The sequence below is a fragment of the Ambystoma mexicanum genome, chromosome 1q (genome assembly GCF_040938575.1).
Source record: "Ambystoma mexicanum isolate Mex_15411 chromosome 1q, UKY_AmexF1_1, whole genome shotgun sequence".
Classification (NCBI taxonomy): Eukaryota; Metazoa; Chordata; class Amphibia; order Caudata; family Ambystomatidae; genus Ambystoma; species Ambystoma mexicanum.
Window position 1 is genome coordinate 339,502,241 of NC_090922.1, and position 14,938 is coordinate 339,517,178.

At 45.0% G+C, this 14,938-nt stretch overlaps 1 protein-coding gene across 1 annotated transcript in view; it reads left to right on the forward strand.

Moving 5' to 3' along the window:
* Positions 1-14,938, forward strand: part of CHST8 (carbohydrate sulfotransferase 8) — a 1,469,505-nt gene that overhangs the window by 1,003,573 nt on the left and 450,994 nt on the right. Inside the window, exon 3 of the mRNA XM_069639324.1 lies at positions 14,241-14,273. Within this exon, the coding sequence (XP_069495425.1) occupies positions 14,241-14,273 (33 nt within the window). The remainder of the gene's footprint in view (positions 1-14,240; positions 14,274-14,938) is intronic.

Below are 14,938 nucleotides of genomic sequence, written 5' to 3' on the forward strand. Positions count from 1 at the left end.
GAGTTGATAATCAGTGGATAGATTGATATTCACCCGAAATACTGATTCAATGACATCCAGAATCTTGACCTAAATTGGGTTTCCTCAGTCAAAGATGATAACGTCAGGTAAACCATGATGCCGAAACACTGTGTTAAGGAATGCTTCTGATAAATCAGCAGCTGTGGCTAGTCCTTGCATGGGTTCAAAAGAAGCCATCTCGGGGAAGGAATCAAGTACGGTCCAAATGGTTTTATGCCCTTTGGAATTAGGAAGATCAATTCAGGAAGATCTGCAATGAAATCCATAGTTGTGGGTGGATGGGGGGGGGGTATGGGAAGTGGGTGGAGAAGTCCCACAGATTGTTGTAGACTTTTGGCTCGGGTACAAGTCTCACATTGATTCACTTATTTTTTGACATCTCGAACCATGGTTCCCTACAATGAAAATCATTCTATTAGACCTAAAGTATTTCTTTGTCCATAATGTTAGGCTAATGGGCTTTCATGAGACCACTCCATAAATTGTCTTTGTTCTGTACTTCTGGGACCCAATACTTGCTTGTGATGATAAATGAGTCTGTCTACTTCATGGTGCTGTGTCTTTTGGAGAGACTGTAGCATGTCATGGAAATTGTATGAAAACCTAAATGTGTCCAAGATTTGCAAGGCAGGTGTGGATAAAGAGAATGCAACTTTATCAGGCATCACAAAAGAAAGGCCTTGCTGAGCTCTTGTATAGAGTGTGGAGCAACCACAGGCGAACGCATCCATGTTGGTGTTTTGCAGTCTGGTTTTATAGGTAATGATAAAATCAAACAAACTGAAATAATTCACCCATCTCGATTGTCTGTGATTAGTACTGGCAGCTGTTTTTTGAAAGCTTGAATTACAATGCTCGATTAACACTGTGATTGGGAGTTGTGCTCCTTTCAAATAATGTCTCTAGGTGACAGACATCGTTCCCTAGGAAAGGGGAGACTTCATAGATATGAAAAATAAATACTTTTTTCCACCTAAACTTTGATCGTTGCAGGTCTCCAAAGGGGCAGAGTGTGTTTTTCTGCTGATTGCTCTGAGCTTCTTTAGAAAGTGCCAGTGCATGCGTACCTTCATGCCAGGCAAGTGAACTCAATCCATCACTGGAAACCTGGTTGCAAGGTTTTTCTCGTGTTTCCATGTGATGTGCACGCGCTGTGTCAGCCTTTTTTACGTTCTCCACATTTGCAGATACATGCTAGAGGTTAACCTGAGTCAGGGGGTCTAGCTGAGGTCAGATGGAGTGACGGTAAGCAACCCACCTGGGGCTGTTCAGGGGAATTTGATGTGATCCCTTGCTTTCAGAGCTCCTTATAAGCTATTTTATTTGCGTTGGTTTCAGCAGCACGGCATAATTAGATAGCTTGTGAATGCAGACTGTCATTGAAAGTACCTGCAATAGCCTGCGGTTTGCTATTGTGCGAACTGAAGGGTGGCGTGTGTTCAATGCAATGTGCGCAGTCTGCTGTCACGTGACATGGCCTCTTGCTGGGAATGCTGCCGCATTTGAGGATAGTGACTGTGAGCATGCGCTCTCTTACGAGCAGTACCTTCCACTCTGTAACCTCACATAAGGTGGTTGAGATACGCAATGTTCTCGTTGGTGTGTCTCATTTTGTTAAGGCTGTTTTTTGTGCTTCCGTTTGTTGCTTTCATTTTGCTCACGGATTTCAGGACTTGACACCAGGGATGTAATTTCACCAAAATGCCAGGGGTAGCGGAAGTGACCTCACAGGACCTTTCACCCCTTGACAACACAGGAAGTGGCATCAAATAGCATTGTTTCTAAGTACACTGAAGGAGGCACGGTGACGCCGTAGGTTTTGGGGTAGAGGTTCTCTTTATTACGGAGCTCCCCGGAGCCCCAGCCAGCGCTCCTCATTCAAACTACAACTGCCACTCCCCGTTCACGCAGCTCTCGCTCACCAGCATACAGAGAGCTCGCGCGACCTTAGCTAGGCACAACATTCCAACTACAGAGGTCTCTACACATCTTCCCCCTTTTACAGCAATTAAACCAAAAGCAGTATAAGAAGAGAACAATAAAGAAAACAACACATAACCAATGTAACCAACATAGTCACATTAGAGAAAATTAGCTAAAGCAGAAAAGTTAAGTGTAAACATTATGTGCATTAAAATCTAACCTCGTGCATTATAATCTAACATGCATTTATAATAGAATATCAAGTTTCATAGTCTTTCATCCACACAGGCTTTGACCTAAACCTATGTGAACCTTCTTCATTGCCTCTCACGCCAGTATTATCATCATTTACAACTACCTCTCCTTCTTTCATCTCTTCCTCCACTTTCTTTTCATTGCTCACATTCACTTTCCTTCCTTTCACCTGCCCATCCAACTCATTGTCTTTCCCGTCCCCCACCCTTGCCAATCTTCCTTTTGACCAAACCTCTCCTCCCTCTAAGATAACAACATTGCCTTTCACTGCACATATCTTCTTCGGTCTCAGGAACTTACTTTCCACACATTTGTTCACTAATCTGGGATTTTTAACATACACCATCTCCCCAATCTTCCATTCTTGTTCCTTCACTCTCATTCTGTCATCAAACAATTTCTTATTCCTTTCTTGACTCAAAGCAATGAGTTTCATTATTTGACCCCTATCCACAGTGACCACCTTGGCCATGCCTAACCATCCTGGACATAGCCTTGTTCCAGGTTCCCTACCTTTCATGGACACAAATTGAGATACGCCAGTCACAGAGTGCGGTGTAGTGACATAATTCCAGGTTAACATCTTTAATACCTCCCTCCATGGTTGTCCCGATTTCATGGCCATTTGTAAGGCCCCCTTTATATACCTGTTGACTCTTTCAACAAGACCATTCGCCTTGGGACTATACAATGCTGTCCTCGTGTGTTTTATGCTATAGCCGCCAAGAAATTTCTTCATTGCCACCGATACAAATTGTACCCCATTGTCAGATACAATTTCAACAGGTACTCCCTCCTTAAGAAAAACTCTCTCCAAAAAAACAATCAATTCCTTAACCGTGACCTCTTTCACCGCTTCCCATTCGAACCATTTGGAATGGTAATCTAACACCACAAATACAAATTTTAACCCATCTTCCAAACCTGCTACCAGACCCATAATGTCCACTGCTAGCTTGCTCCAAGGCTGGTCTGGTACTACACTCGGTATTAACGGTGCCTCTCTCACCACTCTGCATTTGTCACTAGTTTGGCAAGCCATGCAATCTTTGACATACCTTTCCGCACTCCTGTCTATCCCTGGCCACCAATAGTTCTGCCTTAACTTCCTTTTCATGGCAGCTTCTCCAGGATGTCCCTTATGTGCCAGCTTTACCAACACAGACCTGAGTGATTGTGGGGGAACAATGCACCTACCCCTCCTTAGCCTGTTGTCACACAAATTCAACTCGTCTTTTATTTCCCACCAGGTATTGAATTTACTATCCAATTCTTTTTTTCCGGCCATCCCCTCACAGTCCAACACTTCACAAATGTAAGATCCTCATCTAAATCTTCTTCATGTGTCCACTCTTCCTTGCTAACTGCACTTTGTATTTCTGCCACTATTTCTGCCACTACCGACTCCTCCTCTGCCTCCTTTTCTTTTTTTTCCACCAGATAACTGTTTACCGGCAGCCTGGACAGGCAGTCCGCCACCACATTTCTCTTTCCTGGCAAATAGCTCATATCAAAGTTAAAATTTTGAAGTCCTAAACCCCACCTGCTTATTCTTGGGGAACCCAAGGCCCACCTTCCACTCTCAAAGAGCTGAACCATGGGCTTGTGGTCCGACCTGACCACAAATCTTCTTCCCCACAAGAAGTACTTAAAATGACTCACAGCCCAGAACATGGCCAACATTTCTCTTTCAATGACGGAATATTTGTACTCCGCACCTCTCAGTGTCCTAGACACAAACGCAATTACTCTCTCTGTATTGTCTCTGTCATACTGCACCAATGTTGCACCCAGCCCCAACATGCTCGCATCAACCACCAAAACAATTTTGTCCTTAGGATCAAACCTACCTATGGATGGTGCCCCACTCACCGCTTGCTTAATACACTCAAAAGCTACTTCACAATCTGCTGACCATTCAAACTTCGCACCCTTCTGGAGTAACATTCTAAGAGGAATGGACACTTTGGCAAAATCTTTCACAAACTTGTGATAATACTCGGCCAAACCAAAAAATGATTTCACTTGTTCTTTATCCTTTGGCACTGGTGCACATTGTACTGCCTCTACTAGACTCCTCTTAGGTCTCACCCCCTGTTCATCAATCTCATGGCCGAGATATTCTACCTTGCTTACCGCAATCTTACTCTTGCTCCTTTTTACCGTCAATCCTGCCTCACTCAACCTGTTCAACACCTGTCTCAACACTTCATCATGTTCTTCAATGGAACTAGCATAAATCACAATATCATCTTGGAACACAATAATGTTCTTAACTCCGTTCATCACCGTCTCCATCACCCTTTGGAATACCGCTGCCGCTGATGCAAGTCCAAACGGCATCCTGCAATACATAAATGTTCCAAACACCGTAATGAATGCCATCAAGTGTTGACAATCCTCTTAAGTGGAATCTGATGGTATGCTTGAGAAAGATCAATAACTGAAAATACCTTGGCATTGTTAAGCACAGATAACTGGTCACCAATTATTGGCAGGGGATGTCTATCAATTAAGATATTCCTATTGAGATCTCGCAGATCTACACACAGTCTAATGTCTCCATTTGACTTTGCGGCCACCACCACCGGCGACAGCCATTCCGAGCTTTCACTCTTCTCTATCATCCCTCTTTGAAGTAACAAATCCACTTCTAATTTTAGCTTCTCACCCACTTCATGAGGCACCGGCCTCACCTTGTGCACCTTTGGACTGGCGCCCACCTTCAGCTGAATCTGATGCTCAAATCCTGTCAACATCCCCAATTCCTCTCGAAACACTTTCGGGTATTCCTTCTCCCACTTGGCCTTTAATTCTGCCACATCAATTGGCCTTTCCGCATTCGCTTGTATCCTTATTCCCATCTTCGACTGTTCACCCCATCCCAGGAGTGATGAACCTTCTTGAGTAACGTATATTTCTGATTCGCAGCTTCTTCCTTTATACTTAATGGAAGCCTGGAACATCCCCACAATTTCAATTCTCACGTTCCCATATGCATAGGGCTCGATATTGTGCTCCTTCAACAGTCTTATATCTCCTTGCATGCAACCCAGAAATTTTGCCTTTGACATTAAAGTCCATGGTGAACAACTGTCCACCTTCATTGTCACTATTCTTCCGTTGATCATGAACACATCCGTAGGCGCACCTCCTTTATTAGAGACTTCTGATATCTCCAGCATATGCTTTGCCTGGCCACTCTGTCCCATTACTTGATCTTCCTCTTGTTCGGGTACTCTCCCACCTGCTTCAATATTCTGCACCACTCCCGATTCACGACAAACTCTCGCGAAATGACCCTTCTTCTTGCATTTCAGACAGGAGATATTCTTGGCCGGGCAAAACATGCTTGTAGAACTGTGGCGGTTGCTCCCACACTTGTAGCACCTTATTCCCTTGTTCTGGACCCCCTTTTGGAACCCCTTCACCGCCGCCACTTCCCCCTCCGGCTTGTCTCCTTTCATAGTTGACATATACTTATGGGTCTGTTCCATACTTCTTGCCGTGTCTATGGTTGACTCTGGTGATGCATCTTTCGACAACAGCCTCTCTTGTATCTTCACATTATTCGTGCATCAGACCAATTGGTCCCTTATCAGAGAGTCTGTGAGCGGTCCAAACTCACATGTCACTAAGCGACCTCAGTGCTGCAATAAAATTCTCCACTGGTTCTTGTGGACCTTGTACCCTCTGGAAGAATTTATGCCTCTCAAACGTTATGTTCTTCTAAGCTTCAAAATGTACTTCCAATTTCCTCTCTGCCATAGAGTGTTGATCCATTTCTCCTTGGCCCTGCTGTGGAAGATCAGGCAGTCCATCATAGATGCTTCTGCCCTCAGTTCCTAAATTGTGGAGTAAAATTGCTTCTTTTCTTGCACATGCAAATTTATCACCTCCTATGTCAATCAGGTAAGTATCAAACAACTTCTTCCACCTGTCCCATCTTATTGGCGGAGTACCTGGTTCTGACAGGAATGGCGATGGTGGTGACATACTCGCTGCAGCCATGTTTATATTTGATCTTGTTTTAGTTACTCCCTAACTACACTGCTCACTTTCACAGACTTGAGCTTCTTATTGTATCCTCTACTCTTGCCAGTCTCTAACTGGCTCTTCCTTCCACAACCTCCTCTCACAATGTCTCTGCTTCCTTGTATGCTCTGGCTACAGTTCAATAGTCCTTCAAACCACCTGTATCCAAGTTGTGTCCACTAGGTGGCACTATACCTTTTCCTTTTCTTTGTATAGTATAACCTCTGGGTGGCACTGTTCTATCTTCCAGGTGGTCCTGTGACCGGTCCTTCCACTTGAATGTGCCGCCTCCTCTTGTTGATTGTATCCAGCCCAGTCCCCACTCCCCCTCTGCTCCTCACCTTTATATCCAATGAGGGCTGGGGTGGGCGGCACCAATCCGGAACAGCTGCGCAGGCTCAAACTCTATTTAGTGAGCCGAAGCGGGGATAGGGAAGAGCGCCACACTCCTCGCCCGCCGCGGAGACCGTCCCCCTGCAGCTCCTCGCTGACAACTGCTGCGGAGACAGTCCCCCTGCGGCCCCACACCTCTCCGTATTGCGCGGCCTTGTTCACGGACGTCCCGGCACACACTGCTCCTCTTCGAAGGGACACGTCGCCAGCTCCGTGGCGAGCTCCGTGCCTCGTCGCCAAATGAAGGAGGCATGGTGAGACCGTAGGTTTTGGGGTAGAGGTTCTCTTTGTTACGGAGCTCCCCGGAGCCCCAGCCAGCGCTCCTCATTCAAACTACAACTGCCACTCCCCGGTCACGCGGCTCTCGCTCACCAGCATAGAGAGAGCTTGCGCGACCTTAGCTAGGCACAACATTCCAACTACGGAGGTCTCTACATACACCATGAAAAATATGGTTACGGTCTCACTGTAACGTGAATGGATCACCATATGTATTGTTAATATCAGTGAGTAAAGGCACATTTTACCAAATTAGTGTAAATGCAAGCAGACGTCCCAGGCCAAACGATAATGATGTGTTATTATATAGCACTTACCTGGAAGCGCTTCAGGTAGAACAAATATACACACAATATCACACAACCTGTTTTGGTACTCATTTATCAACCTCAACAGGAAGAAAATCTGAGTTAACCTTGCTGGGAGTAAAATCTGCAGATATCACACACAATGCAGCAGCGAACACCCTAACTACTGAGCTATCTTACCGGCTTTAGCTACCAGAAAACAAGCCACTCCAGAACAAAGAGTCACATGTTGTTGGCCACAGCCAAAGAACCTCAAAACATTTTATTTAAAAAAAAGGTTAAAAAAATAAATAATTTTAGGGTAGCAAGGCAGACAATGGGGGTAGCAACGGAGACTTCAGGGGTCACAGTTGCGACCCCTGGTGGCCCTAAATGACATCCCTGATTGACGCACTCAGTTCTGGGAGTTTGAAATGACTGATTGCAATAAGGTGAGGCTACGTAATATTGCTCCTGTGTCTAGAGATTGCCCTTGACAGGCTCCTGCTTCCTGTATTTGGGAAAGACGTTAAAGAGCTGCCTGGATGGGGGCAGAGTAGTGAATGTACATCACTTTATTTAATGCTCTATGATGCCACGCATATGAACTTTGTAGAGGGTCCTGCCTGAATGAAAGCCAGATTTGTGGCAACAACAAACAATGTTGGGGACATCCTTTCCAATCAGCCATTTTGAGTTCTGGTTCCAACCTTCCTACTTGTTCTGCTGCTAGCACATCCAGTGTTTTGGATTTGTTTCAATATGAGATATCACAGTGTCATTCAAGAGTGTTCTAGACATGCCAGTAAATTGAAATGGAGCAATACCTGTTGATTAATAAGCTGGTAGTTCACATCTGACTACCTTCAGCGACGTTTATAATCCAGAAGAGAGTGGCATAGGCAGCTTGAAAAGAACCCCTAGTGTGGCCGGATTTGACTTTCCAGGTGACTTATGTGGAAGCAATGGTCAAAGAGGAAGTACCCACCCAGGTTGTGACCAGCTCTTTGAGTCAGTTAACCAATCAGTTGGGTGAAGGACAAAATAACTAGCATTACACAGGATTGTGGGAGCCCCTCTACTGAGAACGAACAAGGGACAAATACCCTGTTCTATGGAATTTCCTCCGCTCCGGAGGGTCTGCAACCACGTTTTAGCTCACTGCACCCTTCACAGAGGAGAAATATCCATTTGCATATCAGTCTTTGTCCCACCCACAAGGGCAGTCAAGCATCCAAATGCTAGGCAAATCTCCTCTGTACAAGAGTACCTTCAGCAACCTCAGAGACGTGTTTCGACCTAGCCGGGCCTCATCAGTGAGGTGAAGCTGAGCCTCTATAAGACACAGTGAGCAAGAGGTTCACGTCTGTATTGCCCTGGGTTAGTTAGGGTGAGACCCCAGGTTTTACAAAGAACTGATACGCAAATAGATATTTCTCCTCTGTGAATGGTGTAGTGAGCTAAAACGTGGTTGTAGACCCTCCCGAGTGGAAGGAATTCCATCGAACAAGATATTTGGCCCATGTTCATTCTCAGTAGAGGGGCCCCCCCACTCCCTCAAAATAACTGCTGTGTGTGCAATCTTTGATTAATTACACATGTGTGGTACTTTCTGGGGCAGTGTTTTGAGGTAGGAGACAGCATGAGGATGTTCTACCATTGCATCTTGAGTACCAGTACATTATGGCCATGGGACAGAGCGAGATTGGCTTCTTACTTAATGGCCATGCTGGGAGGCAACTGTGATCTCTATTCATTGCATGCCATTGGCTTGGATCACTTCTTTTTTGGATTTTCTATTTTTCGAAATCATTTAAAGTCGAACGAAGCTGTTGCTCAAAGTGTGGCAGCTGTTTATCATTCAGGTTTCCTTAAAACAGGATATGTGGATGGTATTTCCTTCAAAAGCTTGAGGACTTCGACAAAGTGTTTAGTTCTGCACTTAATGCTGACAAGACCTAATTTAATGCTTACATTATACCCAAGGATTTTGGTATGTAGGTTTCAGGTGGCGGGGCCTAAAAGACAAAAGAGGGTAGTCGCCTTAGTCTTGGGTCATAGCACAATGGAGAAAATTGCCAGTTGGTGCTAAGACTTCCCTGTGAAATTCATTAACAAGGAAAGGGTTTACTTTCTCACTGGCGATTGATCATGAGTAGACTCTTGCGAGGTTCTTAAGGCAGCCTGAGGTGTGGGTTCAAGGCATTTTGTGGCAGTTATGGTGTGGGTTGGTTGGGTCTCCACCCACATCTGGTCTTGTGGGGGGTGTCTGACTCGAAGGTTCCAGAAGTTCTGTGTTTTGCAGTGTGTTTGTAATAATACCTTTTAAGACTTCCGCAGGACATGGCGAATTTTGGCTGAACCTTTTGTTCTGTGTGCCTGAAGGCAACGTTTTGCAGAAGCGGCTCTTGGGTGGGCCATCTGACTTTACCAGAGCCGATGAGGCCTTCGCCAAGATGACTGATCTGTGCTATGCTGTGAATGGTTGTGTTTTGATGTGATCCATGCAGTCTCCTGTGAGATGGTTATATTCTGATTGGTTGTTTCTCTGATTGTGGATTTAAGAGATCCAACTGCTCGAAATGGTGTAAATGCAGGAAGTTATTTCCTTACAGTCAACGTAGATAGTTACATTCTCAAAAAAGAACTCTCCTACTGGGTTTGATAGCTTATTTCGGGCATTAAACAGATTTAGACTTTTAGGAATCTTTGCAGTCGACAGCCCAGGTGAGCATATCAAAATTATGAAATAATCCCTCTGTCTTCATAACTCATACCCTAAAATTGAATTGTCTCTTCGCTAATGTTGGATATAGCGCTGCCAGGATTTTGAGGCTGTTCTGGTTTATCTTGCACGTATGGCAGCTGCTCGAAATGGACTGTCGATGTTTCCTCTGGTCACCGTGTGTACTTCGTTCGGTCTGTGTTTGGGATTGCTTGTCACAAGTCATTTTGGCCAGTTTTTCCCTGACATTAGACTTTAATCAACAATGTCCTATTTGCCCTACACCTTGTCTTAATTCCGCCACACCTGCATCATTCATCATGTATGGGTTATAACCATACAAGCAGTGCTAGCTCCTTCTGAGATTAAATACACATTTAATAGTTGTTTTCAAAGTTACTAGGCCCTGTAATTCTCTTCAGACAGACGATCATTGCCCACTTATGGTGGCAGTAAAAGAGTTCTGCTAGGGAAACCCATCTGGTAAAGAAACCCTACAATGGCTGCATTCAAGGCTCCCTTACACATTTGCATCAGCCTGTCCTTTAACCTTTAGAGATGGCAAAGGAAGATGTGAAAGCACATTTTAACAAATAGCCTTGAGTTACTCTTAAGACCTCTTCCCCAAGTGCAAAATACACAGAATAGTCTTCTTTGCTACTATGAACATGTTAATAACATTTATGTTGTTCACCTGTTTGTAGCTAAATACTTTGAAATGAGGTTTCAATTTAAGAATAGCCCATGATGTTAATCTCTGCATGAAGAACACTCACCAAGAAATCTGAAACAGCTCAATAATGTCTACGTCAAGCAACAAAACAAGATGACTAATATGTCAGCGGAATAACTTACGTGGGTTTACGTTCTAGTCAAACCAGACACGCGAACCAACAAACAGGTTTCTTTGGCTGTATTCCACTAATACAGTTCTATGAATCTATGCACACCAAGCCTATTACCTTATTTATTTATTTATTCATTTGTATAGCGCATGCAAACCCTCGGGCATCGGGGCGCTGGGGAGAACAGGTTACATGTAGCCTGGAGGCCGAGAGGAAAGAGCATTCATAGTGGTTACAGCTGTCACATCAGATAACCTTTGACAACAGGTTAGACAAACAGCCATGTCTTTAGGGCCTTACAGTGGGCCTAGTAGGATTCCCCTGCTCTTAGTGAAGGTGGGAGAGTGTTCCATTGCTTAGCGGCAATGCCTGGGAAGCTTTATCCACCAGCTTTGGCATGTTTGCACTTCGGATGGACCAGTCTATAAGAGTGCAGGGTTCTGGTAGGCCTGGTCGATTGGGTTTTGTTGATTATTTGTGCCAGGTAATGCGGGGCGGTTTTGGATAGGCCTTTGTGGGTAATTGAAAGGGTCTTAAATGCTATTCCTTCTTTGACGGGTAGCCAGTGTACTGCTCTTTGGGCATCAGAGATGTGTTCTGATCTGGGAATGTTCAAGATGGCACGTAAGGCATTACTTTGAATAGTCTGGAGTCGTGGTACATTTTGTGCCAAGGTGCCAGCGGAGAGGACATTACAATAGTCTAACCTAGCACCCACTACAGCTCTTGCAATCATACGGTAGTTGTCGCTGGATAAGAATGATCTGGCGGCATTTTGAGGATTAGTTGAGTAGGCTGCTGAGGAGGATATGGAGTTGACTTGGCAGGTTAGGGGGAGAGTGGCATTGAGGTAGACACCAAGAGTTATGAAATAGAGAGGGACTGGAATCTGAGAGCCATCAATGTCAAATGCTGAGTTTTGGGGTTTCTTTTTTCCAGAACAGAAGCAGGCCCAGTGATGAGAAGTTCTGTTTTCTGTTTTCAGTTTCCATTCAAACTTGGAACGTAGTGTAGGTGGAGCTCAATCCAGCAGCGTCATCGATGTAGGAGCTGGAGAGGGGGAGGAGAATTTGTGTGTCTGTGTAATTTGTATAAGCGATGCCAAGAAGAGTCCAGGTGGTTGAAGAGGGGCTTAGTGAATATGTTGTATAGAGCTAGCGAAACACAGGAACCTTTGGGTATACGTATACCACAGGAGATGGGGGAGGGAGCTGCACAGGCATTCTCTGCAAATACTTTCATTACTCTTCCTTCAAGGAAGGAGGCGATCCAGGGTGCTGCTTTTTGGGAGAAGTGGGCTGAAGATGTAAGGTGGTGGCATACTATACTGTAATTAACTAAGTCAAATGCTGCAGACATGTCTAGGAGGAGCAGCAATGTTGGTTTCCCTGCATCTCTGAGCTCGTCCATCTGGAGCCGATTCTGCCCCATGGGCAGGGCGGAAGCCAGATTGACAGGTTCCGAGAATATGGTTTGTTTCTAGATGATGTTGAATTTGGATGTAGGCTGCTCTGTCAAGTATTTCTAAGAGGAAGGGGACTGTAATAATAGGCTGGTAGTTGTTGGCAGAAGACGGGTCGAGTCGAGTGTTGGTTTCTTTAGGAGGGGAAGTACGTAGGCTTCCTTGAGACTAGAGTGAACCACACCAGTAGTGAAGGAGGCATTGATGAAAGCCATGATAAATGGCGCCAGTGCTTCAGTACATTCTTTAATCAGAGGGGCTGGGATAAACATCCCCTTTGCATTTGGATGGCTTAAGGATTCTTAAGATATTGTGGAAGCTGAACAGGGGGAATCCTGGGGTGTTTGTAGTGGGCACATGTGTATCTTTTTTTTTGAGTGTATCGTTTTTGACTACCATGGCATTCTGTATACTATTGCGCCATGCAGGGTCTTTAGTAAGGGATGAGGTTTCAGGAACTGTTGTTTCCAGTCCTCTAAGGATGGTGAATAATTCCTTAGTGTGTGAGTTGGCATTGGCTATTCTGTTGTTGAATGTGGCAGCTTTAGCCTGGATGATAGCTATTTGTATTGTTTGGAGCGGTTCGAGAACTTCAATTACAAAGCTCCAAAGGGGTTACAGTTCCAATGTGTTTCAGCCATTCTTTTTTTAGATCGGAGACCCCTCAGGTCATCAGTGAATCAGGAGTTAATGTGGTCCAATGGTTTTGCTTTGTTAGGTGCTATGGGGGCAATGGTGTCAATGGCACTGGTGATGGTATAGAGATCCACTAGCGACTTTGGGTCGGAGGTGTCAAGGGTCTCCAGTTGGAGGGCCATGTGGAATGGGAGGAGACGCTTTGGTTAGCTTGCGAGAGCAATGGGCCAGCGAGGGCAGTCGCATATGGGTTGGTGGTTTGGCTTGTGGGCCAGAGGGGAGTGAAAAGGTGATAATGTGGTGGCCTGACCATGGGCAGGGGGAATTGTCTTGGATGGAGACATGGCAGTTTAAGTCAGCTAACTAGTCTATGGAACGCCCTTTATTGTGCGTGGGGTTGTGAATGCATTGGTTAAAGCCAAGAGTAATTGGGGCATTAGCTAGAGAGGTTGCTGGAGAGTCGTGGGGTAATTGAGTCCCAGGTTGAGATTACCAAAATGAAGCACTTGTGAGGAAGGTTTAAGTTTATCTCCTAAAATGTTGAGTAGGTCTTCTACAAAAGAAAGGATGGGGCCTGGTGGACGGTAGACGAGATGGGCTGTGATGGTGTCAGTGGGAGAGGTTGTCAGTTTGAGAGCGAGGATTGTTGAGAGAGGTATTAACTTGTCTAATGCGTAGGTGCTCTTTGGCAGTGAGAGACACTCCACCTCCTCTGGCTTTGTTCAACCTATCCCTTCTATAGATTGTGTAGCCTGTTGGGAGGGCCAGGGCTAGAGTTGGGCCAGATGCTGTGTGCAGCCAGGTTTTAGTGATGGGAAGGGCATCAAGGTTGTTTACTGTTAGGTCGTGGTTGTCTGAGCCGTGCGCGGTCAGTGATCGGGCATTGACCAGGGCTAATGTTAGTTTAGGGGAGGGAGGTAATGGGAGCCTACCTTGGTACTGTGAGAGGTTGGGATGATGAGAATAGGGGTATCATTAGGCATCAAGTGATGAGCAGTACCAGAACGGGGAGACCTGGTGTTTCTGTTCATGAGTGCAAAGGCGGCAGTTGTGGCAGTTATGTTTGTTGGGGGGGTCATAGCACGGGCATCCGTTAAGGTACTCTTAATAAGAGGAGTAAGGAGAGAGAAAGAGAGAGAGAGACACAGAGAGAGAGAGAGACAGACAGAGAGATAGAGAGAGACAGAGAGACCCTAAAAATACATTGCCACTGAAAAGGAGGAAATATAGACTTTCCCCTGATTCAATCTTGCCTGTCGGGTGGGGGGGGTGCAGAAAGGGTTGAATGTGCTAGGTTTTTATTATTTGAGTTCTGTGTGTTTAATTATACTTGTCTTTAAGTCTAGACTCTTACTAGTCCTTGTTTTACTTCCATCTAGATCCATGGAGGAGTCTGAAAATGGATCCAGCTGGTAAGACCTCATTTTTAAAGAAATTCTATGAAGGCTGAACCCAAGAATGTAACAGTTTAAAAGGAATGCACCACTGTAACAATTTAATTACTAGATTACCCAATGTATTTCTAATAGAAGCAGGTATTTTCTTTTGTCATTTAAATGAAATCCACATTAATGCATTTTATTTGATAAGTATACCTGTTGAGTCATTTATTGGTTCTCGTGATACTTCTGAATTGGTCTTGCTTTTTTCTGCACCCACCAGTACCACCCTAAGCGGTACCTCTAAGAGATAACCCCAAAGATCAGCCAGACTACCCAAAGGAGAGCCGAGGGTACCTCAAAGAGCCTTTCACTCGCATGTGTTAATAAGTGCATCAGATACTTGCATTGACTTTGAACACTGGCCGGCCATTGGCTTCCTCATTCTGCCCAATAACAGTGGTAAACTATAGAATGCCATTGAGCAGTTTGCAGACCCACACCCATTTGGAGATAGGTTGGGTAAGAGGTTTGATTTTAGCACTTACATTCCCCAACAAGAAACTGACCTACTATTCAAAATCCCCCAGCTGCTTGTCATATAGGTAGGTAGCTTGCCGCTAATATGGTACTACAGCGCATTTGGAAGAGGGTGCATGCTCAAAGGAAAGGTACTGCAATGCAATCAGTGCTTGAGT